This window comes from Anabrus simplex, chromosome 1 (genome assembly GCF_040414725.1).
Source record: "Anabrus simplex isolate iqAnaSimp1 chromosome 1, ASM4041472v1, whole genome shotgun sequence".
NCBI classification, from domain to species: domain Eukaryota; kingdom Metazoa; phylum Arthropoda; class Insecta; order Orthoptera; family Tettigoniidae; genus Anabrus; species Anabrus simplex.
In genome coordinates, this window is record NC_090265.1 from 550,551,588 (window position 1) to 550,578,760 (window position 27,173).

Below are 27,173 nucleotides of genomic sequence, written 5' to 3' on the forward strand. Positions count from 1 at the left end.
AATAATTGATTTTGCCAGGACAGTCCGCACTTCCCCTTAAAACAAAAGTCACCACCATCATGATGGTTCACAAAAAAAAAAAAAACCCACGGGACTTAACACCCTTGAAAGGGCCTTGGCCTGCCCAGCGACCGCTGCTCAGCCCGAAGGCCTGCAGATTACGAGGGGTCGTGTGGTCAGCACGACGCATCTTCTTGGCCGTTATTCTGGGTTTTCGAGACCGGAACCGCCATCCCACCGTCAGATAGCTCCTCAATTCTACCCACGTAGGCTGAGTGGACCTCGAACCAGCCTTCAGGTCAAGAGAAAAATCCCTGACCTGGCCGGGAATCGAACCTGGGACCTCCGGGCGAGAGGCAGGCACGCTACCCCTACACCACGGGGCCAGCCATGATAGTTCACACTCAATGGAAAAAATAAATCTCAAACCATTGAGTCAGAACAGTTGGCCAGTAACAAAAATGTCATCACATCCAGCCTCCACTCTTTACTCAGGTGTCCTATGGCACGAAGCACTGTCAGGACTGTCAACAAGTGGTGATAGTCCCTGTGCGAGCCACAGGTTGCTCCTAACCAAATTCTAACCTAAACTTGTCACTAACTGTGCTTTCCGGTCAACAAGAATTTAATCTATCACTAACAGTAACCATGAGGCGCACCAGACTGGTACAAACCTATTTTATGAGTGTTTCGGGTATGGGACGTGCGTTTTCTGTGATCTCAAAATTGTTTGTTAATCCACAGTGAGGAAGAATTCGAGTAATACTGCATCATATAAACTCGCAGTGATCAGTTACGCCGAAATATACGGGCATAGGGTAGCGGGCCGCAAGTATTCAGTGTCCAAATGCAACTTGCACTACCACGGTAACAGAGAAGCGCACTTCAAGCGACCAACAAGTTTTGCAAAGCATTTCAAAGTGGCAAGTTTCCGAAAGTACAGAAGTGTCTGCTAACATACATGATTTCGTTACGCAATGCTGGATATGCCATTTCTCATGAAATGCTGTATTTTATAGGACAAGAAATAGCTGCTGCACATGGAATCAGTGTCTTGTATTTAAAGGTTAGCAGCGACTGGGTGATTAATTTTATGAGGAGAGATGAAGTTTCTCTTCGACGAAGAACACTATTCTGCCAACAAATGCCAAATGATTTTAACCAAAAAGTAATTGATTTTCATCACTTTGTGATTGAAAAGCGTAAAGTACAGAATATTTGACTTCCCAAATAGGAACCGCAGGTCAGGCGCCTATCAGTTTCCACATGCCACAAAGTCGGACAATTGATAAGAAAGGGACATCGAGTGTTATCGTACGCATTAATGGAAGCGAAAAATAATGATGTACTGCAATGCTTGCTGTAACAGCTGATGGCAGAAAGCTTCCACCTTACGTTGTTCTAAAACGAAAAACAATGCCTAAAGTAAAATTTCCGCATTCGCATCCAAGAAAAAGGTGGATACACACGTCACTCCTACATGATTGGATACGAACAGTTTGGTGAAATTTAAAAGGGTCCCTCCTTCGAAGCCCAGCCCTTTTCGTGTTAGACAGGGTTTTTTTTTTTTTTTTTGCCGGTATGTCATTATTATGTACTTGCATGAATTGTACTTTTATTCGTTCAAGTTTATTTCACTTCAGGTCATACTGTCAGCTCATCACGCCGGAATTTTACGTCAAATGACGATAACCGCAAATGAGTTGAATCAATTGTGTTTATATTTTATTTGACGTATCTTTTAAATGTAAATGAATTGTAAATAATTTTTAAATATCTGAATTCCTTGAATAATTTACGCATCCGTAGTTTTCGCCTGTATTTTTTGTTAAAAAAAGTGTGTTAATTTCGCAAGAAAATACGGTATTAGTTATTCTGGCAGCCATATTGTCCATCAGCACACCAGGTGGAGAACAATGGAGTAAGGAGAGAGTGAGAGGGAAGATAAATGAAATGAAATATGGCTTTTATTGACGAGAGTGTCCGAGGACATGTTCGGTTTGCCAGGTGCAGGTCTTCTGGTTTGACTCCCGTAGGCGACCTGCACGTCGTGATGAGAATGAAATGATGACGAAGACGACACAAACACATAGTCTCCGTTCCAGCAAAATTAACCAATGATGGTTAAAATTCCCGGTCCAGCCGGAATCGAACCCGGGACCCCTGTGACCAAAGCCCAGCTGGACAGAGGAAAGATGATGCGAAATCAGTTTAGTACTACCAGCTGCAAAGCTGTAAGAAACCAGACTATTCAAGTCAAAATCGCAAGGATGGTCACATTATTAACTTTTTCACGTTACACAAACTGCCCTGTAATATTGGAATAGCTGTTAACATGAAGGAAAAAAATTACATTTAAGTAGGCCTAAATATGTTCTCTATCTACATACCATCACAGCCAAACATTTCAGCCACAGCTGTCAGGATATTTGCAGTAAACTGTGGTGCTAATTGTGGAAGATCTTGCAATCCACTCACAGCTTTAGGAACTAACACAAAGTAATCTTTCACAAGCCCCTGAGCTAGATCCAAACACACTTGGGATGTGCAACCTAATTGCTGAAAATAATTAAATGTTGTTTTAATATTATATTTCATCCAGATACAAATATATATTACAGATACATACATACGTACATACATACCTGCATCCAGATTCCCGTAGCGGTAAGAACTGGAGTATTTTTCGTTGATATTGCCATGGACACAAGCTTTGCAAGAAGACGAGATCGTGAAACATGTCCAGGAGGAAAGAGAGCCATGAACACTATGTTCCGAATAGCATCATTCCCTCCACCAGTGTATGCAAAGTAATCACACAGCACTTCTAACAATTGGAGTTCATGTATGTAAGTAAGTCTCTGCAAAAAAAAAAAATTAGAAATAGTAACAAAAGTCGACTGGAATAAACAGAAATAAGTAACTGTCCTTCTAACAAGGGAAGTACCCCAGCTCAAATGGCTAAAACCGACTGGAAGTACGCTTAACATACTACTACCCATCAAGGGCACTTATCTGTAAAACCCCGCATTAGTGTACAATCAATGTTTGGAAGTTATGGCGTACAAAGATTGCATAAACACAATTCTCAGCAGAAACTACCGTGCAACAGGCACTTCGGACCATTATAGTAACAAGAAACAGATGTGGTGCAGTATCATCTGGCAAAAGGTTGAACACGTGCTTGCAACAAGAACTCTTAACACGTGCAGTACCATGTTGACATAGTCATCTTTCCCACACCAGTAGATACTGTGTTGTCCTTTATTTGATGTAGAAGTGTAAATGTGGAGTTTCAATGAAATTAAAACACAGCGGAATGGAACAGTATACACAACTTAACGAGGGCAACATGTAGACATACTACATTATTTACAATGTTCCCACATTGCAATAGTCCAAACTCAAATGCCATGGTGATCACATTATCAAACGAAGCAACAGGAACATGCACATCATAACCTGATCTTTGGCATATGTATGTTAACATAGGTCTGTATCTTAGTGCAGATAATTGGTTGTAGATGACGGAGTGAAGACAGATGATGAAGTATCAATCATGTAACGTGGCCTACGTGGTATCTACTTGCAAACGTACAAAATCAACAAGACGTCTGACATAGAGCTTGTATTGCCTAAAAAAAATATACATCCAGAGGTTGACAGTATTTGGTTGTCTTTGGTGGCAATATCTTTAATGTAATATCTTTATTTGGAAAACATTCTTCAATGACGCTGTAGTCTTTGTGTCCTGACCAGGAATCGCAAAGTAATAGACCTCTCTCACAAACATGTTCAGCGAGGACCGAATTAAAGAAGCTCTTCATATGTGCTTTAGTCATTTTTCCACTTTTACTCACTTTAACATGGATGTTCCGTGCACATATTGCTGTCAGTTTCTTTGCAACCTACGGACCAAACCTTCCATCTTTTTCCTGCAGACAAATTTAAAGCTTGTTCACTAATTTGCCATTCATGGACACAGTCACATCAATTGTGTAACTATGCGTAGAACTATGCACAGACTGTACCAGACCAACTGATGATTTTTTCCCCTCTGTTTGAAAGTGTTCCAGAAGACATTAGTTCATTAAAAAAAATTGGCTCTGATCACTATTCCACACGCATTCCTTCATTATATTCCCGTCTTGAATAAACAGTTCACGTCTGCCACAAATGTTTCTGCTGTTTGTATAATAACATGCTCTTCTTCAATCTCTTTGCGAGCCATGAACATAGTGATATGTCTGGACGAAATATATTCGTCTTTGAAGGCCCTGAAAAAATGCAACGACGCTTTAAAATTGTCCACAGAAACTGTTCTAGCGGTCTCCAGAGCCCACGCTTGAATGTTCCAATAGTGGACCACTGATCCATTATCTCTAGCTCTGTCAAATTGTGCTTTTACAGACTCTTTTAAAGCCTTCAATTTTAATGTTTTGTTGCCCTTGAACAGACCTGGGTCTTGCCTTTGGCGCGTCACATAATCTAAAATTACCTTGCAGTTTGATTTCGACCTAATCCAGCTATTAGTTTCTGATAAGAATTGTAACCGCAATTTTAATAATCCTCATACATGTTATCCAATGTTCGATCATCAATACTCCTTATCACACTTGTTCGTACATGTTTTTGGGGTGAAGGAGCGAAATCACTGTCACATGTAGTTCCTTCCATTGCTGAATTGTCGGTATGGTTGGAACCCTCATACTCATGTGCTGTTTCTTCTACACCGTCTGCCTCACAGTCACCATTACTCTCCAATGTGTCGGTATGTAGTTCTGTTACAGATCCATTGTATTTCTGTGTTATGATATCATATAACATGCATGCAAATGGCCCATCCTCCACTCCACTTACATCTTCACTATCCAGTGTGTAGCATCTACGTACCTTTCGCACAGCAACTTCACAACATTCATAGGGATTGGCTTCCACCTACTCACGTCGGACGTTTGTGTGTGCACTATACTACGACAAACTGCAACTGACTAACAGGCATTGCGCGTACAGCTCCAATGCAGCGCAGCCTGTGCGCTGATCGTCAGATGGCGCTGGCGACCGAACACGTACTTTTACAGATGAATGGCCTTGATAGCTATTGACATAGGTACAACTGTATACTTTAAGCCCACTTTCTGTCAGTTTTAACCGTTCGAGCCAGGGTACTTCCCTCATAAGAGACATTCATTAATACATAGCTAGAGTAAATTCAACACCATAATTCAAAAAGAGAACTCAGAATATGCTCTATCTTAAGCATCTTTTTTTCTTTCAGATTGATCATGTCACTCTTTCACTTAACTTATAATGAGTTCTCAACAGTTATATAATTTATGTCATCTTGGAAACCTAAAACCTGCACAAGTGCAGTCCATCTCAAATAGCATGCTGGTGAAATGTTAACAATTATCTCAACAAAGAAATCAAATCTTAGAATAATACAAAACTTCAAATACAGAAAAAAATAAAATACATACAAGCAATTCAGAAACAGAATGTTGGAGTCAGTACATAATATATAACAACCTAGAGAAGTCCCTTTTCACATCATCACTGTAAACAAGTCAACATGACTGCGATTCAACCAATAAAATTTATCAACTTCTTCAACACCCATCCTTTTTTTATACTGGCTTTACTTCTAACATAAATGAATGAATGAATCTCCCAATCACAGATGACCAGCAATTGGGGAGAGAGTATTCATTGATTGTAATCATTACTAATAATTGCAGTTAGTTGTTTATAATACAATGTGGTAGAACTTTGATATCAGCTCAGCAGACTAGCAGCTAGGTGCTCCACTGCAGCATGCTGCAACCCGCCATGGTATTATTGTCTTTTGTTCCTAATGGCTTAGTTACTTCCTATCAACAGTTTCCACATCACAAATGAATACATCACACAGTATATAGCTCTTAGGGAAAGGAAAAAAAATACGGTAGTCAGGAGTTCTTCTTTCAAGAAAATGATTTAAAAGTTGGTATTACATATAAGTGGTTCAAAACTAAGGTATATTTTATGAAGCATTTTTTCTTCTTCTTCTTCTTTTATGACCACATAGGATCACTTTAGTCAGTCCGTCGTTCAGGTCTCTTTGAAGGGATTGTTCGGGCTTTGCGGTCCTCCCAGTACTTCTTCAGACGCTCCGATCTTCGTGCCCTTTCCTCAGTTGAAAATGTGCGTGTTGTTGGTTTGTTTTGTGTAAGGGTAAAGCGGAGGTTTGTATTCTTGAGTTTTGTATTCAATTTTATCTTATTTTTGGTGTCTTCTGTTGTAAGGCCTATTTCCTTCAGATCCTCTCTTACTTCTCTGATCCATTTACATCCTGTTGTGGTATTTTTTGAGACGAGATTGTGTTGTACTAGTTGTTTCAGAAGTCTCGAGTCCTGCATCCTCATGATATGTCCAAAGAATCCTAGTCTCCTCTTACGCATAGTATCTGTAATGGGTTCTAGCTCTTTGTACACGACTTTGTTAGGTATTAACCGCCACTGTCCATCTTTCTGATATTTTTTGTTGATACAGGTTCTTCCAATCCTCCTTTCAATTTTCTGAAGTCTGTCAGTCTTTGATTGTTTATTCAGGTAAAAGAGTGTTTCTGCTGCATATGTAGCTTCCGGTTTTATAACTGTGTTGTAGTGTTTTATTTTTGTATTTATTGATAGACATTTCTTTTTGTAGATATCCCATGTTAATTTTTGTGCTTTAGCTAATCTATTTGTTCTTACTTGGATTGAGATTTTTTCATTTAAGTTATGTGTTATTACTTCTCCAAGATATTTAAACTGAGTTACTATTTTGATTTTATTACCATTTATGGTGACTTCTTTTAGCTGTGTTGGTTTTGGGGGCATAATTTCTGTTTTTTCAAATGATATTTTGAGGCCAATTTTATTTGCAATGTTTTGAAGTTCTGATATCTGGGTTTTTGCTTCTTTTATGTCCACTGCTAGTAATGCTAAATCGTCAGCAAAACCCAGGCAATTTGTTTTGATTTTTCGGCCAATCTTTATTTTGGGGGGACATTTTCTAAACCATTCCCTCATTACCATTTCTTATATATAGAGTATACATATTTTAATACGAGTTCAAGCACGAGTCGCTGCTGCTGCGGTCTCAAGATATGGTGCACAGCGAGAAAGAGCGTGCAAGCACAACATCCTTGACGAGTCATTCCCCCTCCCCAATCCCACGCAACAACATAACAGGCTTCGACTAGTCAGAGTTAGATGGCGCATGTGCTTACAGACGGCACAATGTTTTGCAACTTTTTCGTCATATTAATGTTTACTATTAACGTGTCAAAACCGAGTTTTTCAATATAGGTCAATAGTTTCTTACATCTGGTCTGTACTTAGTTTAGTGTATTCAGTCAGTGTAAATAACTTTTAAACCTTTTGAGCGCCGCATGCTATTACGGTTTTCCTACCGCTGAGTGCCAAGGCCAGTTTCCGTTTTTTACAAGCTTTTGCTTGATCATTCACAGTTCAGCTGTTATTGCAGGTAGAAACTTGAATATTTGTTTTTACTAATATTGCCTATACAAATAAAGCCTTACTCAGTTAATTTAAGACCACTACTAAACATTTGGCAGCCAAAACCCAAAAGTATTATTTAAAAATAAAACAAAAGTTTAGTAATAAAATTTAGGTAAAACAATTTTTTTTAATACATCTTGAACATATTTATTGAACAGTACAACCTAGTACAAAGCTATATGAAAATGTCATTCATTGTGCACCTAAAATGAATCTGTAGTAAAAATAATTAATTTACATGTCCAAATGAGCCAAACACTCGTTTGGTTTATATGTCAATACTTATGAAATACGGTACGAACTTCTTTTACACAACACTTGCATAACATACCACAAAAAAAAAAAAAAATAATAATAATAATAATAATAATAATAATAATAATAATAACAATAATCAAGTTCAGTACAAGTATATTTTCCACGACCTCTCAAACACACTTAGGTTTTTGTCAAGCACAATGGATATATAATCATTTTCACAGCAATAAATGAACAAGTAAAAGATCGAGAGCAACTAGACATAGAACGGACAAGGTGCATAGCAAGACTGCTAGTGTTGTTACCACGCCAAGTAAAGTGCACCAATAAATATGCCTGCTGATTGGACTGATATACTGAAATAATGGCCTTGAATATAAAAGAGGCTGTTTATTGCAAAAATAGTAAGTCTTTAACTAACTATATTGGGAAATTCTGACGGGAAATGACTGTTACTTTTAATATTAAAATATAAATACTGAACGTCCTTCTGAAAGGACGTTGGCATTTTTAGATGAAAACCAAACGGGCTTTCAAAAAGATGTTGGTGCTTAGAGGGTTAATGGGCGAATCACCCTGCCAATTTCACAAACCGCCCAGCTAAGATAACCTAAGCTCACCGGACAAAAATTTAAGTCATGCCTGGAGAAATCATTACAAGCATCATTTAATACCTGATATCCGCCTGGATTTCGTTAGGAATTAAGTCCACAAGGTTGTGCAGGTACATCACATCCAGTTAAGCCACTCGCTGAGGATTTGACTGTGCGATTCCATCAAATTGCGGGGATGCTGATGTCCGCGTTTCACCTGCTGTTCCAACATGTTCCACAGATCTTCAATGGGGTTCAAGTCAGATTATTTTGCAGGCCAATCAAGATGTAATAGGATGGGAAGTGTTCTTAAAATCAGTCACATATGCCTCCAGCACGATGAAATTTGCTGTTGTCATCTTGAAAAATCAGGATATCAATATCATACTCATCATGTAGATGTTGACTGAAAAGCAACACCTGAACATCCAGAATGTTGTTGTTTTTTCTTTTTTGTTTTTTGCTAGTTGCTTTACGTCGCACCGACACAGATAGGTCTTATGGCGACGATGGGACAGGGAAGGGCTAGGAGTGGCAAGGAGGCGGCCATGGTCTTAATTAAGGTACAGCGCCAGCATTTGCCTGGTGTGAAAATGGGAAACCACAGAAAACCATTTTCAAGGCTGCCGACAGTGGGGTTCAAACCTACTATCTCCCGAATACTGGATACTGACCACACTTAAGCAACTGCAGCTATCGAGCTCGGTCCAGAATGTTTAAATAAACATGTAGAAATGCACAATTTTAAGTACATACTTGAATTTTTTGTACTAGAAAAAGTAGAAATATATACTCTTTTACACTTTTCTAAAGACAAAGTACAGAGTTGTGTCAAGTGTCAGAAAAATACATAGTTTAGTGAGAAATATATACTATGTCATAATTTTTCGTAATAGAAATGCACAGAAATTATTTTCACCAGGTTGATAAAAAAAATAGTAAATATGGCGTTATTTAATAATAAAAAACTTTTTGCATTCTCCCAAGAATGAAGAATCGTTTGATATATTTTATCTTATAAAATAATGCATATTACACTAGACAACAAATTTTAACTTTTTCTTTTTTACAAAGGCCAAAATAGTGGATTTATACGAATTTGAGTATGCTGAAGTTGAAAATGACAATTAAAAATCTAGATTAGCACAGGTTTGGATGTTATTGAAAATTTTATGTTCTTCACATAGTCTAGGCCATAGTCTAACAAGCATAGCACTAACCAATACACATTTACTTACCAAACATTTGACAGTGGTTTTGGGGTTAATTCGATGCACTGATCAAAATGTGAAGTCTGTTTTTCTAGAATGGCTCTAGCTTTTTTTTTTTTTTTTTAGATACAGGGTGTTGAAGTTTATATTTTTACTAAAACACTGATACATATATTTTTCATATTCTATTCAAAAAAAATTTATGACAAGAATATCTAAATGGATTTATACAATTTACATGGTGCTGATTCACATATAACATCACTTCTGTCAGATAGGCTCTGGTTTTACAGTGCAAACTAGCAAACTAACTCGTAAAGTGAAATCTATGTATTTATAAATCATGTGAAAAATAAATCAAAGTGCTTTAGACTAAGCACATGAAATGCTAAAGTAAATTTGGTTAAACTAAAGATACGGTACACAATTAACAACTAGGCCTACCTTGTTTACAACACGCATTTACTCTTCGCCAGCCGCTTATTGGGAAGATGCGAGTCTTTCTGGAAAGTCTAGCAGAAATCTGCCAAAATTCATGCACTGAATCTTCCTTGGTATCGATGTTCCATTACAGATATTTCTTGGTGAAACCTCTCACCATTTTCATCACAAAATATCCCACAATCTTCAGGGAAAACGTTGGTATGTGAGTGAATGAAGTGATTTTTGAGTGACATTTCAGTTTCTCATAGGCACATACGTAGGTGGTTTGAAAAGTTCTCGGAATGTACTAGAATTAAGTATCTTACCTCAGTGGAACTAATTCTATTTTTCAAAATAGTCTCCCTGTAGACTAACGCATTTGGTCCAGCGATGTTCCATCCCGAAAATGAGATTCCTCCAGGCCTGCAAAATACCTCTCCAATTCGGCTGTCAGTTCTTCCCTTGTAGAAAATCTCCGTCCACTGAGGAAAATTTACAGCTTGGGCAATAGATGAAAGTCTGATGGTGCCAAATCAAGTGAATAAGGTGGATGTGGCAATAATTCGTACCCCAGTTCGTGAAGTTTTGCCACGGCAATAACACTTGTGAGCGGCAGAGCGTTGTCCTGATGAGAGATGACCTTTTTCCTTGCCAAACCAGTCCTTGTTTCGCATATCTTTTCCTGTAGTTGGTCTAGGAGGTTTGCATAGTAAGCCCCGTAATTGTTTGCCCAGTAGGAAGATAATCTATCAGCAGAATGCCTTTTGCATCCCTGAATTTCCTTTGCTTTCATACCTTTCTTTACAAAGTATTTACAGTAATCACTGCTCGAATCTCAGATTTTTCCATTGTCACAAATCACCTTTCCGGCCAAACGCACTGCCTTTGCTTTCTTTGGTGGTGGTGAATCAGCATGTTACCACTGCTTTGACTGCTGTTTTATCTCTGGGGTATAATAGTGGACCCAAGTTTCATCTGTAGTCACAAACCGGTGCAAAAAATCTTGTTGGTTGCACTGAAAATAGGCCAGACTTTGTTCGGACATTTCCAATCTGGTGCGTTTATTGTCCAGTGTCAAGAGCCGCGGCACCCGTCTTGCTGATAATTTTTTCACACCCAATTCTTCGGTTAAAATATAATATACCCGTTCAGAAGACATCCCTACAGCTTCAGCAATCTCCCACACTTTCAGTCGACGATCCTCCATGACCATTTTATGCACTTTTGCGATAAATTCTGGGGTCGTAACACTTTTTGGCCGTCCACTACGAGGATCATCATCCAAGCTCTCCTGACCAAATTTTACTCGCTGGTCCACTTGGCAACAGTTGAAAATGAAGGAGCAGAGTCCCCCAGTGTGTTCTGAAAGTCGGCATGAATTTCCTTTGTTTTCAAACCTTTCTTTACAAAGTATTTAATCACTGCTCGAAACTCAGATTTTTCCATTGTCACAAATCACTACGCAGGAACAACAACAAAGAGTTGTCACTACCACACTCCTGCAGTTAGAGCACTGACGCGTCACGTGTTCACTCACAAAGGATGTGTGATTATTGCGCGGGAACCTCGTTGCTCTAGCACTGACATCTAGCGGTGATTCCGAGAACTTTTCAAACCGTCCTCGTATAAGGTCATTCACAAGTTCAATATAATTTTCTGCCCTCCTATTGCCCAAGAACAATGACGTAACTTTCCAAAATCATTGCCACGCGTTTAGCTAATTGGGAATGATTACTGCTCTCCAAGGACCTTATGTATTTGTGGACCAATGAATACTCCTTGCTTGGTCTTCTTAGCACTCAGTCCAGGGAATTTTCCACGTAAGTATTCAAATGCTTTCCACGCAAGTATTCAAATGCTTTCATTTGTATTCATTTGTTGCTCGTATTCACTGCTTTTGCAAATGAATTCATCAATCCTAGCTTCACATGTAGTGGTGGTGGTAACAGGGCTTTACTGGCTCCCATGAGACATTTTTCTTGCCAGACAATAAAGCTTGTAATCGTGACCAGTCCCTCTGCTTGTAATGTAAATCATTAGCACAACTGACCCACTTACAAATGTAGCAAGAGTACTTAGTGTACCCACCTTGTAGGCCCATGAGCATACCGATTAAAATCAGCACATATGAGCCATTAATGCTTATCACAGTCAATGCTGTTTAAAATACCTCTCATCATGATGTAACTTTCCTTTGCAAGGGCTGCGCATGCCACTGGGATGGAAGAAAGCATATTGCCATTATGTAATAGCACAGCTTTCAAACTAGGTTTCGAACCATCTATGAAAAGTCTCCAATTGTCCTGTTTGTATAAGATATTGAGCTCTTGCATCAAACTTTCAACAACCATACAGTTTGTCATTTCATTTGTTGTGTTGAAAAACCTTTCGAGTGGCTTTTGACACTGGTGAAAAGTACACACTCAAGCTTTATCTTCCAGAAGATTCCACTCCATTAAACGAGAAGCTAATATTTCGGCTTAATGTTTTTGAAGGTCCAAGTCGCTAACAAGATCATTGAGTTCACTTTGGGTGATTTTGTGCATTTCACTACATGATGTTGGTGTAAAGGTGGGATCGTTAGATTGGAAGGATGGCATGTATCTGACAGGTCTTCATCTTCACTGTCAATACAAAAGTTTATTGTTGTGGCTACTTGAGAATCTAGAACTGGAAGACCCATTCCATGAGGCACTGGTTGCATCACAGTTGATATATTAGGATACTGTATAATGCTCTTCTTTGTCTTGTTAAATCCTTTACTTAGCAGAGGCACCAAGCAGAAGTATGAGGGCAAATTGGAAAGTAGCGCACAATAATTGTTTTCTAAAAAGTTTAATATATACCAAAACCAAACAAATCACGAAAGAACTTACATCTTTGACCTACTTTTCTACCTAGTTACCAAGTTTCTCAACACATTTCTCCCAGTTTCAATATGCCCTGTTCATAGACGTCCGCTTGGTTGGAGTATAGTCATCTGCGGACTGCTGATTTCACTCCTACTGCATCTGTCACAAAGTCTTGGCCAGAAAGGAATTTCTTCATGGGACCAAACAGATGAAAGTCTGACGGTGCCAGGACCGGACTGTATGGTGAATGCTGGAGCACCTCCCACCCAAATTGGGCGAGTTTCTCACAAACAGGAGCAGCAACATGGGGACAGGCATTGTCATGAAGACGTTTGACACTGTCAACATTAATGTTGAGGCGTTAGTCATGAAGGGCATGATGCAACTTAACCAAAGTTTTAATACAGTCTGCAGCATTCACAGTGGTCACGTGTTCAGCAAAGTCAACCAATAACACACCAAACATGTACCAGAACACTGTTACAAGCACTTCCCTAGCAGACTGAGTCACTTTGAATTTTTTTCGTACGGGGGAACCAGCATGTTTCTACTCCATAGAGGCCTACCTGGCTTTGTGTGTATAGTGGTATGCCAACGATTCATCACCAGTGACAATTCCTTTCAGAAATTCATACCCTTCTGCAGCATAACGCCTTAAGTGATCCACGCTTGTCATCATTCGCTGGCCCTTGAGGTTGTCTGTTAGGTTCTTAGGTACCCAGAGAGCACTAACTTGACGGAATTTCAATGTGACGTGAACAATGACGTACACCGCACCATAGGATATGTTGAACGTCTGTGATAATATTCGCAGGCGTACACACCGGTCGTTTAAATTGCTGCCTCAATGGCGCAGAAATTCTGCAGAGTTGAAGCTGTTATTGGCCGCCCGGTGCGTGGCGAATCACTAAGGTTCAAGCGGCCCTCTTGGAAGAATGCACACCATCTGGAGACAATGCTACGCCACACATGTCGCTCTGAATTTCACTCGGTGTATGCCCTTTAGCCCATAAATATTGAATTACACTTCACTGCTCTTCACACGTGGACGACAGTAACATACGTGCCATGTTTGTTCCATAGTTCATGCTTCTCTCAGTACAGCTGCACATGAAAACAAAATACCCTCTGTAGCGCAAACTTCAAACTATATCGTCATGAAATTTCAACATTCCAGCTGCAATACCAGGGAAGAAAAAATTATTGTGCGTTACTTTCCAATCTGCGCTTGTAGCAATTTGTTGCATGGTTTGTAGGTTCGCATCAAATCGTTAGCACTGCAGAACGCATGGAAACCTTCTTTCCTTTCATCCATGCATTTAAAGTTGATGAACATATCGTACAACAAACATGAGGAGCCCATGCTTTTGATTGGTCCCCAACACAGCACCCGAAATATAGAAAATATGCTTTTTCACTGCTTCTGACAATGTCTGCTTCCTTTGTCCAAAAATGTAACAAAAATTGTTGGAGTTATTAACACATCTCCAGGGCATTATAACAGCAGTTTTGATTCCACACAGTAACTCAGAAACTCACATCACAAAACACAATGGAGCACTCCGGAAGGCAAGCAACCTCAGACTGTGTTAGCTAGAAACAAAACACTGACGTAATATCACATGGAGCATGTGTTCACCAACTGATATATCTGCGGATGTGATCAAGGTTGTCGCCTCACATTACAATGTGCGTATTTTATAACTGTGTGAAACACAGCATTCCTGACGTGACAAGAAAACAAGAGCTAAAATCAGAAATAAGGACATAACAAACTTCCTATAGCACAAAAACATACAAAAGCATACCAAAATCTGTAAAGATTGGGTATTTTCCTCTATGTAAAGAAAGGGAGGTAAAAAACAAAAATTTTCATTTTCGAATTAAGCATACCAAAATCTATAAGGATTCGGTATTTTCCTTTATGTAAAAATTTCAATGTTGAACAGTGTTATTGTTTCTAATAAAAAATACACTAAATTATTGAGCAGGTTTACAATGGCAGGTTAGAGATCCTCTAAGGGGATAACTCTTAAATATTCTGAAGTTAAGTACTGAACATGTATTTAAATGTTGATACTGATTTCCTTGAATTTATTTCAGAGATGGATATCAGGAATTTCTTTGGACAAAAAAGTATCTCTGCTTCACAGAAAAGCAACTCCCACGACTCATTAAAAGCTCCCTCTAAAAGTGCGTCCCACAACAACTTCTAGTTTATTCTCAACACAAGCTTCTAACTTCACATTATCTGTCGAGCAGAATCTCTACCGTTGCCAGTCATCAGAAGTGTCATTGTCACAAAGTTCTTCTACCATTAGTACCGAGTCTGCTGAGTTTGATTTCTGTCAGCTGTCAATTCGTCAAAGAGAATTCGCCTGATTTATTTAAACTGTGCCAGTCTTCAACATCGTCAGTTGATATCACTACTCCTGACACGACTGAGTGGGATGACGTTAACCATCAACTACAGTACTACTGTCAAGCTGGAGGAACTACATTCATTAGCAGTTAATCACAGCTTTGATTTAGGCAATTCAGTGTCAGACGAACTCAAGTATCAGTTACTAACAAACCTACATGCTCTAAATTTGTCTCATGATTTCAAAAATGACATCGATGAGAATAAACTATAAAAAAAGGCCTTTTCAAAAAATGTGGCTAGAAAAGTACTCATGGCTAGTATACTCACCCATGTTGAAGGGAGAGCTTTGTAAGTTTTGTACTCTTTTCAAACCAGTTTTAAAAAGAGAGGAATAACTGGCGGTTATGTGATAAAGGCTCATCAAGATTACAAACACTTTCATGCAGATGTTCAAGGCCATGAAAAGAGCAGTTAGCATCTCAAATCTATAAGCTAGGCCAAACGTTTTCAAGAGACCTTAGAAATAAGAGAGAAAAAATGTTATTGAACAGTTAAGACAGTGGGATCACAGAGCTTGTAAATATCAACAGACAAAAACTGAAATCAATACTTGCTACTTTAATAATGGGCACCAGGAAATGATTTTCGGAGTGCCTATGTGCTGCTGCGTAAGGGAGCATCAGCAGTTTAGTTGGCAGTGAACCCATAAATCTATGATGAGAAAAATATTTTTCATTTTTCTCAATATATATTTGTTTAAAATAACAAGCTACTTTTATTTTTGAGAGCAGCCATGTTGCACTTCCAGAGCCTCGCTGTCGCGTGGGAACGATCTCACCCACGGCAAGCTCGTGAAATACCGTGACACCTCGGTGGACTTCGAGTACACAACAATTCTTCAAATTCACGGAATTCTGCGTAACGAGAGATTTTGGCAACACAGTAAATACAGAAATAAATAATCTAAATTATTCTTAAATCCTACGTGAAGACAGAGCCCCCAGGGTAAAATATAAATGCAGTTAAGCCTAAGTACAAAACAGCGTCAGATCAGAGGACTAGCTCCACGTGCCAAGGTCAATGGATGAAGAAAACCCGCGAAACGCCCGGGCAGAAATAATTTATTTCACCTGTTGCGAATGTGGTAAAATTATAAGATTAACATCTAAATAAATCACAAGTCTGTCCGGAATTCTGGAACAAGTTTAATGAAAATTGGTCTATTGGACGCGAAATTAGCAGATTACGTAATCAAGCTTAGTGGTGTGAGTAGTGTCACTCCTAAGACTATAAAAGAAACCCCCCTATGCATATTTCTCAGTGTCGATCTGGGTTCTGAAGCAGCGGAAGCTTACGCCCGTCGTCAGCAGAAAATTGTACAAGATTGATCTACAAATAACTTAGTACATGTTCGTAGCTGAGGTCCACATCTTCTGTTAGAAAGGGAAGGTGATAGAAATTTTTCTGAACTTTCGCCGACAAACTGTGAAAGCATAGGCGTCTGTTAAAGTACACAGCAGATTTTTATTGTATCACCTCGTGTGTGTTGGAAAGTGTTAAGGGAGTTGGGAAGCTAGTCAGAGTAGTTCTGATTTCGTTATCTGTTGAACACCTGTTGTATTAGGGTGACAGAAACCCAAGTCTGGGGAGAAGGGAGACAGTCGCAGTTGACTGCAGAATGAAGGAGGTTTGGTGTACAAATTATAACGAAGAAAGTGCGTGATTTGTGTTGTCATTTAATAACGTGTGAAAAAGGCAGTATTTGTAAGATAGATATGTTTGAGAAGATGATGTTCCCTGTACCAATGTGCGGCTAAGCACGAGGTCAGCTGACAAATGTAGCCAGAATACTGAAGATGACGTCAATTGCAGGTCTGTCTATATTTTGTATTATGTTGTAGTTAGATTTTTTTTTGCTTGTCCCAACCAATTTTTTTCAAGACGAGTGTCGGGTTGATATTTGTAGTTATCAGGCGAAAAGTGTTATAATTTTGATCAGCGTGTGAAAATTTTAGTTTTGTAAATTTCACGTCAAGAAACTGTAAATGCGACGTTTAAATCTGGTGTTAATGTTCTATGAGATATTGTCCAAAGTGAGGAAAATTAGGAAAGCAATAATGGTAAAGTATTACATGTTACAAACCTCATTTTAGGTCCGTATTGAAAATTTAACAGTTCAACAATGATAAAGGTGTTTTAATTTATTCCACCTATTCAATACTTATATTATCACGTATAGTTGTTACATAATTAAATTCTTAGTTACATGGGACATGTTTCGCCCTCAATTAAGGGCATCTTCAGCCTAAATACAATAATCAAAAATACAACTAAATTAAAAGTGGAAGTTAAATATAATCATCAAAAATACAACTAAAATAAAAAGTGGAAGTTAAAAGTTTAGTCTGTTCTTAAAATTCAGAACAATAAAATTGTGAAAAATGATAAAATAAAAAGATGCTAATGGAAAACTGTCTTATGATTAAACTATAATCTTGTCGGAGACTAAAACTTCTATTAAAATTCAAATTAAAACAGTTCATATAAAATATTGGAAAATCAAAGTGGTAGTAATAAAAAGCCAACGACATGAGGGCGTGTACACAAGCATAAACTTGATTGTCATGAATACAATCTTTTCAAGGCCGCTGATGAAATTCGTAGTAAGTAAGGCAGAAGCGTCTATTGAAAAATTGTAAGAGGCCGTTATCACCGGTAGGTAATAAAATGGCTGAATCCTTGCCAGAAAATGTCAACAGATGCAGAAATAAGTTTTCTGTAAGAGAAGGAAAAGAAGAAATAAGAAATTGAACGTAAGGAGAGAATTCAGTCTTACATAATTTTGAAACAGATGAGGACTTACATGTAAGTGGAAGTTGTTATTTCTTAACTACTGTTGAGTTGGTTGCTGCCCGTCTGTTGGCTCTAAGTCTGGTGTTATAACTGTGCTGCAGAGGCGGTAGCGAACTCGGAGGGGAAGGAATAGGGGAGTGCGGAAGGGAGGAGAGGATGGGTGGAGTCAAATGTGACGAGGCTGACAAAGGGGCGGAGTCAACTGCATTCCTGGAAGTAGGCCTAATATCTGTAGTTATGGGAGGAGTATTAGGGTTTGAAGAATTAAATATATTAGGTATCCCAAATTTATTCGAACTAACTGACTTTAATAATTTCGGCATTAATTCATGTAACATACTTTTATTGTCCGTGGTTTCATTGAGATTCTTTTGCTTATTGTACGTCTGATCTAAATAGATGTATAAACTTTCTAATTCATTCAGCATTCTTCCTTTTTGTATGTTTCTAATTATCGTTAAGTCTTTCTCTATGGATTCAAATCTGTGGCCAGTCTCCCTCATATGCAAACTCATCGCTGAGTATTTCCTATGTTTTTCCGCGTTAACATGTTCCATGTATCTTGTCATAAAATTTCTCCCAGCCTGTCCAACATATGAAAAATTACACTGAGTACATTTAAGTCTGTATACTCCCGATCCTAAATAACGATTCTTATCATAATTAACTTTTTTATGATTAAAGAATATGGACTGGTTAGTATTAGTAGTTTTAAAAGCTATATTAAAATTATGTTTCTTGAATACGCTAGTAATCTGGTGTATAGCTGGATTATTAAAAGTGAATGTAGCATACTCAGTTTTTTTGGTCTTTTCTGGAATCAGATTCGTAGATAATTTGTTCTTAATTTTATTGATTAATTTGTTGATCATTTCTATTTTGAAACCATTTTGTTTAGCGAGGTATCTAATATAATTTAATTCTTTCTTCAAATTCATGGGAGATAGAGGGATTCTAAATGCTCTATAAATTAGACTGTGAAAAGATGCTTGTTTATGTGAACTCGGGTGTAAAGAGGAATTGTTTATAGTTGTAGATGATTGTGTCGGTTTTCTAAATATTTGGAAATCAAAAGTGTTAACTTTACGCGTAACTGTTATATCTAGAAAATTCAATGAGTTATCGACTTCGTCCTCTTTCGTGAATTTCAAATTAGGTTCGATTTCATTTAATTTATTTAAGATTTCTTGACTATTAGTGACATCTTTGTTTATGATTACAAATGTATCATCTACATATCTCAACCATAAATCTATTCCTTTAATTTTTGCTATTATTTCATTGTGTTCGATTGAATCCATAAATATGTCGGCAAGGATGCCCGATATTGGGTCACCCATTGCTAATCCATTCTGTTTATAAATATTATTGTTAAATGTGAAGTAGTTATTGTCTAATACGAACTTTAACAATCTAGTGAATTCTTCTACTTCCATTTTACTAAGATTACTGTGTTTACAAATATTATCATGAATGATATTAACAGTTTTATCTGTCGGAATATTCGGGAACATATTCACTACGTCATATGAACACATCATCTGGTTTGGAAGTACGCCAAATCCAAGCATAATGTCACACAAGTCAATGGAATTTCTTAATGGTTGTTTATTATTAAAAGTGTAATGTCTTTTCAAAAAATTGTGAATGTATTTGGAGACTTTATACGTGGGAGAATTACGACAATTGATAATCGGACGAATCGGAATATCTTTTTTATGTATTTTGGGCATAGCTCTAGTTTCCGGGAGCCTAGGATTCATATTGACAAGTTTTAATTGTTCTTGTTCAGTAAAGAGAGATGTGGATCTTTTAAGTAAGGCTTTTAAGTTGCGTTGAATTTTAGTTAGCGGATTTTTTTGTTACTAATGTGTATTTATTATTATCAAAAAAATCTTCAGTTTTTTTGATATATGTATCTTTATCCATCAAAACGATCGCACCCCCCTTGTCAGCCTTGGTTACTATAATATTGTTATCTTCAATTTTCGATTTCATGTTTTTTATTGTTTTTTGTTGTTTGGGATCAAAATTGGAATAAATTTCTTTAGCCAGTCTGGGTAATTTCTTCTTTAACTCCAATCTTACTTCATCTTGTACATCGCGTGGGAGTTTTGATATGTTCGCCTCAGCTTCTGCAACTGTGTTAATGATATCTATTTCTCTATCTTTATTAGGCCAATTGTATTTTGGACCCCTTTTAAGTAGGTCATTCTCTCCTTCCGTAAATTTTACCTTGGTCAAGTTAACTACCGTGGGAGTGACATTGTCCGATGGGCCCTTAATTTGTTCTTGTTTCGTTTGTTTACTACGACGTATTTGTGTGTCTATTAAATGATTCAATTTCTTATTCAATGTATCCTGTTTCTTACTAAGTGCGTATGTTAATTTGTGTTCCATGTGTTGATAAAAAGACTGCCATTCTAATGGGGCTAAGTCCTGTGTCACCGCTAAGTGAACGTTATATAATTGCAAATTCAATTTGGACTTCTTCCTGTAATATGCCTTGATTTCATTTTTAAGCCATAATTCATTTACCTTATTTTGGGTTACATTATGGCTTGGATTGCTTATGTTCTTACGTTGTGTTGATTTTAGACACACAAATACGTCGTAGTAAACAAATGAAACAAGAACAAATTAAGGGCCCATCGGACAATGTCACTCCCACGGTAGTTAACTTGACCAAGGTAAAATTTACGGAAGGAGAGAATGACCTACTTAAAAGGGGTCCAAAATACAATTGGCCTAATAAAGATAGAGAAATAGATATCATTAACACAGTTGCAGAAGCGGAGGCGAACATATCAAAACTCCCACGCGATGTACAAGATGAAGTAAGATTGGAGTTAAAGAAGAAATTACCCAGACTGGCTAAAGAAATTTATTCCAATTTTGATCCCAAACAACAAAAAACAATAAAAAACATGAAATCGAAAATTGAAGATAACAATATTATAGTAACCAAGGCTGACAAGGGGGGTGCGATCGTTTTGATGGATAAAGATACATATATCAAAAAAACTGAAGATTTTTTGATAATAATAAATACACATTAGTAACAAAAAAATCCGCTAACTAAAATTCAACGCAACTTAAAAGCCTTACTTAAAAGATCCACATCTCTCTTTACTGAACAAGAACAATTAAAACTTGTCAATATGAATCCTAGGCTCCCGGAAACTAGAGCTATGCCCAAAATACATAAAAAAGATATTCCGATTCGTCCGATTATCAATTGTCGTAATTCTCCCACGTATAAAGTCTCCAAATACATTCACAATTTTTTGAAAAGACATTACACTTTTAATAATAAACAACCATTAAGAAATTCCATTGACTTGTGTGACATTATGCTTGGATTTGGCGTACTTCCAAACCAGATGATGTGTTCATATGACGTAGTGAATATGTTCCCGAATATTCCGACAGATAAAACTGTTAATATCATTCATGATAATATTTGTAAACACAGTAATCTTAGTAAAATGGAAGTAGAAGAATTCACTAGATTGTTAAAGTTCGTATTAGACAATAACTACTTCACATTTAACAATAATATTTATAAACAGAATGGATTAGCAATGGGTGACCCAATATCGGGCATCCTTGCCGACATATTTATGGATTCAATCGAACACAATGAAATAATAGCAAAAATTAAAGGAATAGATTTATGGTTGAGATATGTAGATGATACATTTGTAATCATAAACAAAGATGTCACTAATAGTCAAGAAATCTTAAATAAATTAAATGAAATCGAACCTAATTTGAAATTCACGAAAGAGGACGAAGTCGATAACTCATTGAATTTTCTAGATATAACAGTTACGCGTAAGGTTAACACTTTTGATTTCCAAATATTTAGAAAACCGACACAATCATCTACAACTATAAACAATTCCTCTTTACACCCGAGTTCACATAAACAAGCATCTTTTCACAGTCTAATTTATAGAGCATTTAGAATCCCTCTATCTCCCATGAATTTGAAGAAAGAATTAAATTATATTAGATACCTCGCTAAACAAAATGGTTTCAAAATAGAAATGATCAACAAATTAATCAATAAAATTAAGAACAAATTATCTACGAATCTGATTCCAGAAAAGACCAAAAAAACTGAGTATGCTACATTCACTTTTAATAATCCAGCTATACACCAGATTACTAGCGTATTCAAGAAACATAATTTTAATATAGCTTTTAAAACTACTAATACTAACCAGTCCATATTCTTTAATCATAAAAAAGTTAATTATGATAAGAATCGTTATTTAGGATCGGGAGTATACAGACTTAAATGTACTCAGTGTAATTTTTCATATGTTGGACAGACTGGGAGAAATTTTATGACAAGATACATGGAACATGTTAACGCGGAAAAACATAGGAAATACTCAGCGATGAGTTTGCATATGAGGGAGACTGGCCACAGATTTGAATCCATAGAGAAAGACTTAACGATAATTAGAAACATACAAAAAGGAAGAATGCTGAATGAATTAGAAAGTTTATACATCTATTTAGATCAGACGTACAATAAGCAAAAGAATCTCAATGAAACCACGGACAATAAAAGTATGTTACATGAATTAATGCCGAAATTATTAAAGTCAGTTAGTTCGAATAAATTTGGGATACCTAATATATTTAATTCTTCAAACCCTAATACTCCTCCCATAACTACAGATATTAGGCCTACTTCCAGGAATGCAGTTGACTCCGCCCCTTTGTCAGCCTCGTCACATTTGACTCCACCCATCCTCTCCTCCCTTCCGCACTCCCCTATTCCTTCCCCTCCGAGTTCGCTACCGCCTCTGCAGCACAGTTATAACACCAGACTTAGAGCCAACAGACGGGCAGCAACCAACTCAACAGTAGTTAAGAAATAACAACTTCCACTTACATGTAAGTCCTCATCTGTTTCAAAATTATGTAAGACTGAATTCTCTCCTTACGTTCAATTTCTTATTTCTTCTTTTCCTTCTCTTACAGAAAACTTATTTCTGCATCTGTTGACATTTTCTGGCAAGGATTCAGCCATTTTATTACCTACCGGTGATAACGGCCTCTTACAATTTTTCAATAGACGCTTCTGCCTTACTTACTACGAATTTCATCAGCGGCCTTGAAAAGATTGTATTCATGACAATCAAGTTTATGCTTGTGTACACGCCCTCATGTCGTTGGCTTTTTATTACTACCACTTTGATTTTCCAATATTTTATATGAACTGTTTTAATTTGAATTTTAATAGAAGTTTTAGTCTCCGACAAGATTATAGTTTAATCATAAGACAGTTTTCCATTAGCATCTTTTTATTTTATCATTTTTCACAATTTTATTGTTCTGAATTTTAAGAACAGACTAAACTTTTAACTTCCACTTTTTATTTTAGTTGTATTTTTGATGATTATATTTAACTTCCACTTTTAATTTAGTTGTATTTTTGATTATTGTATTTAGGCTGAAGATGCCCTTAATTGAGGGCGAAACATGTCCCATGTAACTAAGAATTTAATTATGTAACAACTATACGTGATAATATAAGTATTGAATAGGTGGAATAAATTAAAACACCTTTATCATTGTTGAATGGTAAAGTAGTCGTGGCGAATGTCTTAATTTCAAATATCATTTGAATTCAGAAATGTGTGTCAAAATTAATGATAATAATAATAATAATAATAATAATAATAATAATAATAATAATAATAATAATAATAATAATAATAATAATGTTTAACGTGGGATAAAAATTTTCCAATGTTAGAAGTGCATTTAACAAGTATGTTTTACAAGGATCGCAGGCATTTAGAAAATTTCCAGTGAAATTCGATAGAGTTATGTTTTATTCATGGGAAGTAAAATTTTGTGACATCGTGTATGTCGATGATACGGAAAATCGCGGTGTGTTCTTGTATTCTCGAGGTCCGAAAGTTGTAGTAACAGTAAAATAAAGAGGTGTATTTTATAATGGTTATTGTTTTCACAAGAGGATTGAAATATGAAAAGGGTCTTGGAAATATAAGTAAGATGGATTGAGAGCGAAGAATTTATATATGTGGAGATGAGAGGGATAGGAATACTGAAGGTGAAAGGGAGCCTGGATTTTAAGTAATACTGCTGGGATAAGGCGAGGAGAATGAGTTTTGAGACAGGCTATGTTTGCCGAGGAAGGATTTGTGTGACCGGCTGTATTGTGGCAGGCTGTAGTGTTTTCCGCTAACAATCCGAAAATTGAGACGACTACTGTGTGAGGCACCATAGATTTCTAGTAAGATCCCAAGTGAAATCGATTCTAGTAAAGATTTAAAATCTTGGTAGTAAAAGTCAAGTGACTAGTTACGTAAAGTCAGTATGAATATTAAGATAATGTGACCTCAAGGATAAAAGAGCATTTAGGATACACGGTTGGTGTTGTATTGAATTTCGTTTCACTGGATAGTCATAGATATAAATATTTGGAATTGACGGTAGGCAATTTGAGGGTGTCCAATGCGGTAGTGATGATTATTGTTTTTTTTTTTTGGACAACATCCACTAAATGGTAGACGTGTGTTGGGAATTATTATTTCTTCCCTAAAACTTCATTGCACATGCTGAGATCGTGTTTGAGTTGGGGAATTGTTCGTCACGTATATTTATTTTCGAGCTCACGTTTTGTAACGAGATAGAGACTTACTGCATTTTCCGACTTGCGTTTGTTTAATAGTAAGAGACGTTGTTCTATTGTGTGTTATTAGTCTGACCAGGTTTACAATTGATATGTCAGAGTTTGTTTGAAATTGCTAGTTCGCCTGATATGCTAGGGGATGTGTAATACGACCCAGTTTTCCGCCCGACAATAGATTTAGGACGTCACATGTTATCCTTGGAGTATATTGATGATGAGATGTCCTAGTTCACGCTCGACAACAGAATAAGGAAGGTATTGTGTACATAGAGATTAGTGTTAGGATGTACAGATTTTAAGTGAGCCCGACAATAGGTCTGGGATGTCAGCTGTACATACTCAAGTCTCAGATTAAATGTTTTTTTTGCTTTTTTGTTTTTGCGAAGTGACCTGGGCGAAGGTAGCATCTACAGTAATCTACGAAATCTGAAGAGGGTTAGATCGGTAATAATGAGGCCAACTTGTGCGCAGCTCCAACAGCTGGAAGGTGCTCCCTAAGATATGGGACCGTTATCGGCGAATGAAGGTTGCCCAACATTGGATTTCTTCTGAATGATGATGGTACTGTAAATCTCCATGCGTGTTGAGTTTAAATGACTTCGATATTTTATTTTATTTTATGGACTTAACTGTTTTGTCGTTCTGACATCCGTTTCGTTTTGATAGTGTGCATATTGACGCTCAATGTATTAGTGTGAGACTTGAGTTGCGAATGTGGTTTTGATTCGTCAGCCAGTAATATTATTTTTATTTTCAATCTTTGTCGTTCTTTCATTTTTATATGTAGTTGAGTTCGATTAAGTGCTAACTGTGTAAGTAATGTGTTGGGACAAACAATAAGTAGATGGATCTGTAATGGTAGTCATTGTTTTCAAAGGAAAGAATTCCTTAAGTTTGTTGTATTTTTCAATGTGGACTGGTAATTTTATTAAGCGTAACATAACCATTTCTAACCTGAAAATCGGTTCGATAATAATACTTTTCAAGTGATTTACCACTTTTTTATTAACTTCAGTGCTTGGCATTTCTTCTGAATGCGTGATGAATAAGTGTTTCCTGCATTTCGCAGTTTTGTTCCTTCAGAACAATGTAACGTAAGATTCTCGCGGATCATGTTGTTGTTGGTTCCTTCTGAACAGCTGTTTGGGTGATGCACATTTTATTATTATTATTGATATATACAGTCGTATCAGCACACACGTTTTTAAAACATAACCGGTTTTCGGACACTAAGGTCCATCATCAGTGTTAATATTTAAATTTAATTTCACATAAGTGTGTCGTCAAAATGAGTTAAAAATGAGTTTAAATTTGTAGCCCTGTTGACATCAACATGTTAAGGCTGGCTTTCCTTCGTGCTCAGGCTGTTGGTCGAGTACTAACGAGCGTTCAGCTTTAACTACGGAACCGCACTGCAAGCACATGATGTTACGTCACCTCAAGGTTACGTAGTGAGCGCCTGATGTTTACGTCAACTCAAGATTGTAAACAAGATGTTGCTTGCGGCTGTTTCATTTAAAATTTTATCTGGTTCCCTAGTCTGCGCTAAAAATATCTCAATGTTTTCACGTGTATTTAATTCAAATCCATAATTACCTTTAAAAATTAACTTCATGTCCTTTTCGATCCCTAAAAAGCTATGGTTATTGTTATAAATGTGTTCCGCAAAAGCTGAATACTTGTTGTACTTTATTGCCTTAAAATGTTCTTGATATCTTTGATTTAAGGTTCGCCCGGTTCTACCTATATAAAACTTTTTACAGTTGTTACAAGTGAGCCTGTATACTCCCGAATTAGTATATATATCTTTTTTATTGACACTGTGTGCATTATATATGTGTTCTGATATTTTATTTCTGGTTCAGAAAGCTGTTTTTAGTTGAAATTTCTTAAATATATTCGCGATTTTAAAAACTTGACTTCCAAAATATGTAAATGTCACACATTTATTATGTTCATGGATTTTCTTTCTTTTCTCATGGTTTTTCTTTTTTTCTCCATTTTCTTTCTTACGTATAATATTGTCTATCATTTCTGGGTTGTAGCCATTTGCTTTAGCAATTTGTTTTATTATTCTAATTTCTTTCAGTTTGTTTTCATTACTCAAGGGAAGTTTTAGTAATCTACTAATGTAGCTGTTGTAAGCTGATTGTTTGTGGGTTCCTGGGTGGTTGGAATCTTTATTGATGGTAGTGATGGCCTGTGTGGGTTTCCTAAAAATATCGAAATCTATCCTATTGTTGGTTTTTTGTTAATGTGAGGTCCAAGAAATTTAACTTTTTATCGATTTCTTTCTCCATAGTGAATTTAATGTTGCTGTCAAGCAAATTCAAACAACCCAGAAATGTTTCGGGAGTAATGAGGTCTCCATTTAAAAATACCACCGTGTCGT

General features: G+C 36.9%; 1 protein-coding gene across 2 annotated transcripts in view; it reads right to left on the bottom strand.

The window, feature by feature from the left end:
* Positions 1 to 27,173, bottom strand: part of LOC136857128 (integrator complex subunit 15) — a 123,480-nt gene that overhangs the window by 54,655 nt on the left and 41,652 nt on the right. For both annotated transcript variants that reach the window (XM_067135537.2, XM_067135538.2), the window contains exons 3-4: positions 2,646 to 2,861; positions 2,391 to 2,559 (exon numbers count right to left, since the gene is read on the bottom strand). In XM_067135537.2, coding sequence (XP_066991638.1) covers positions 2,391 to 2,559; positions 2,646 to 2,861 — 385 coding nt within the window. The remainder of the gene's footprint in view (positions 1 to 2,390; positions 2,560 to 2,645; positions 2,862 to 27,173) is intronic.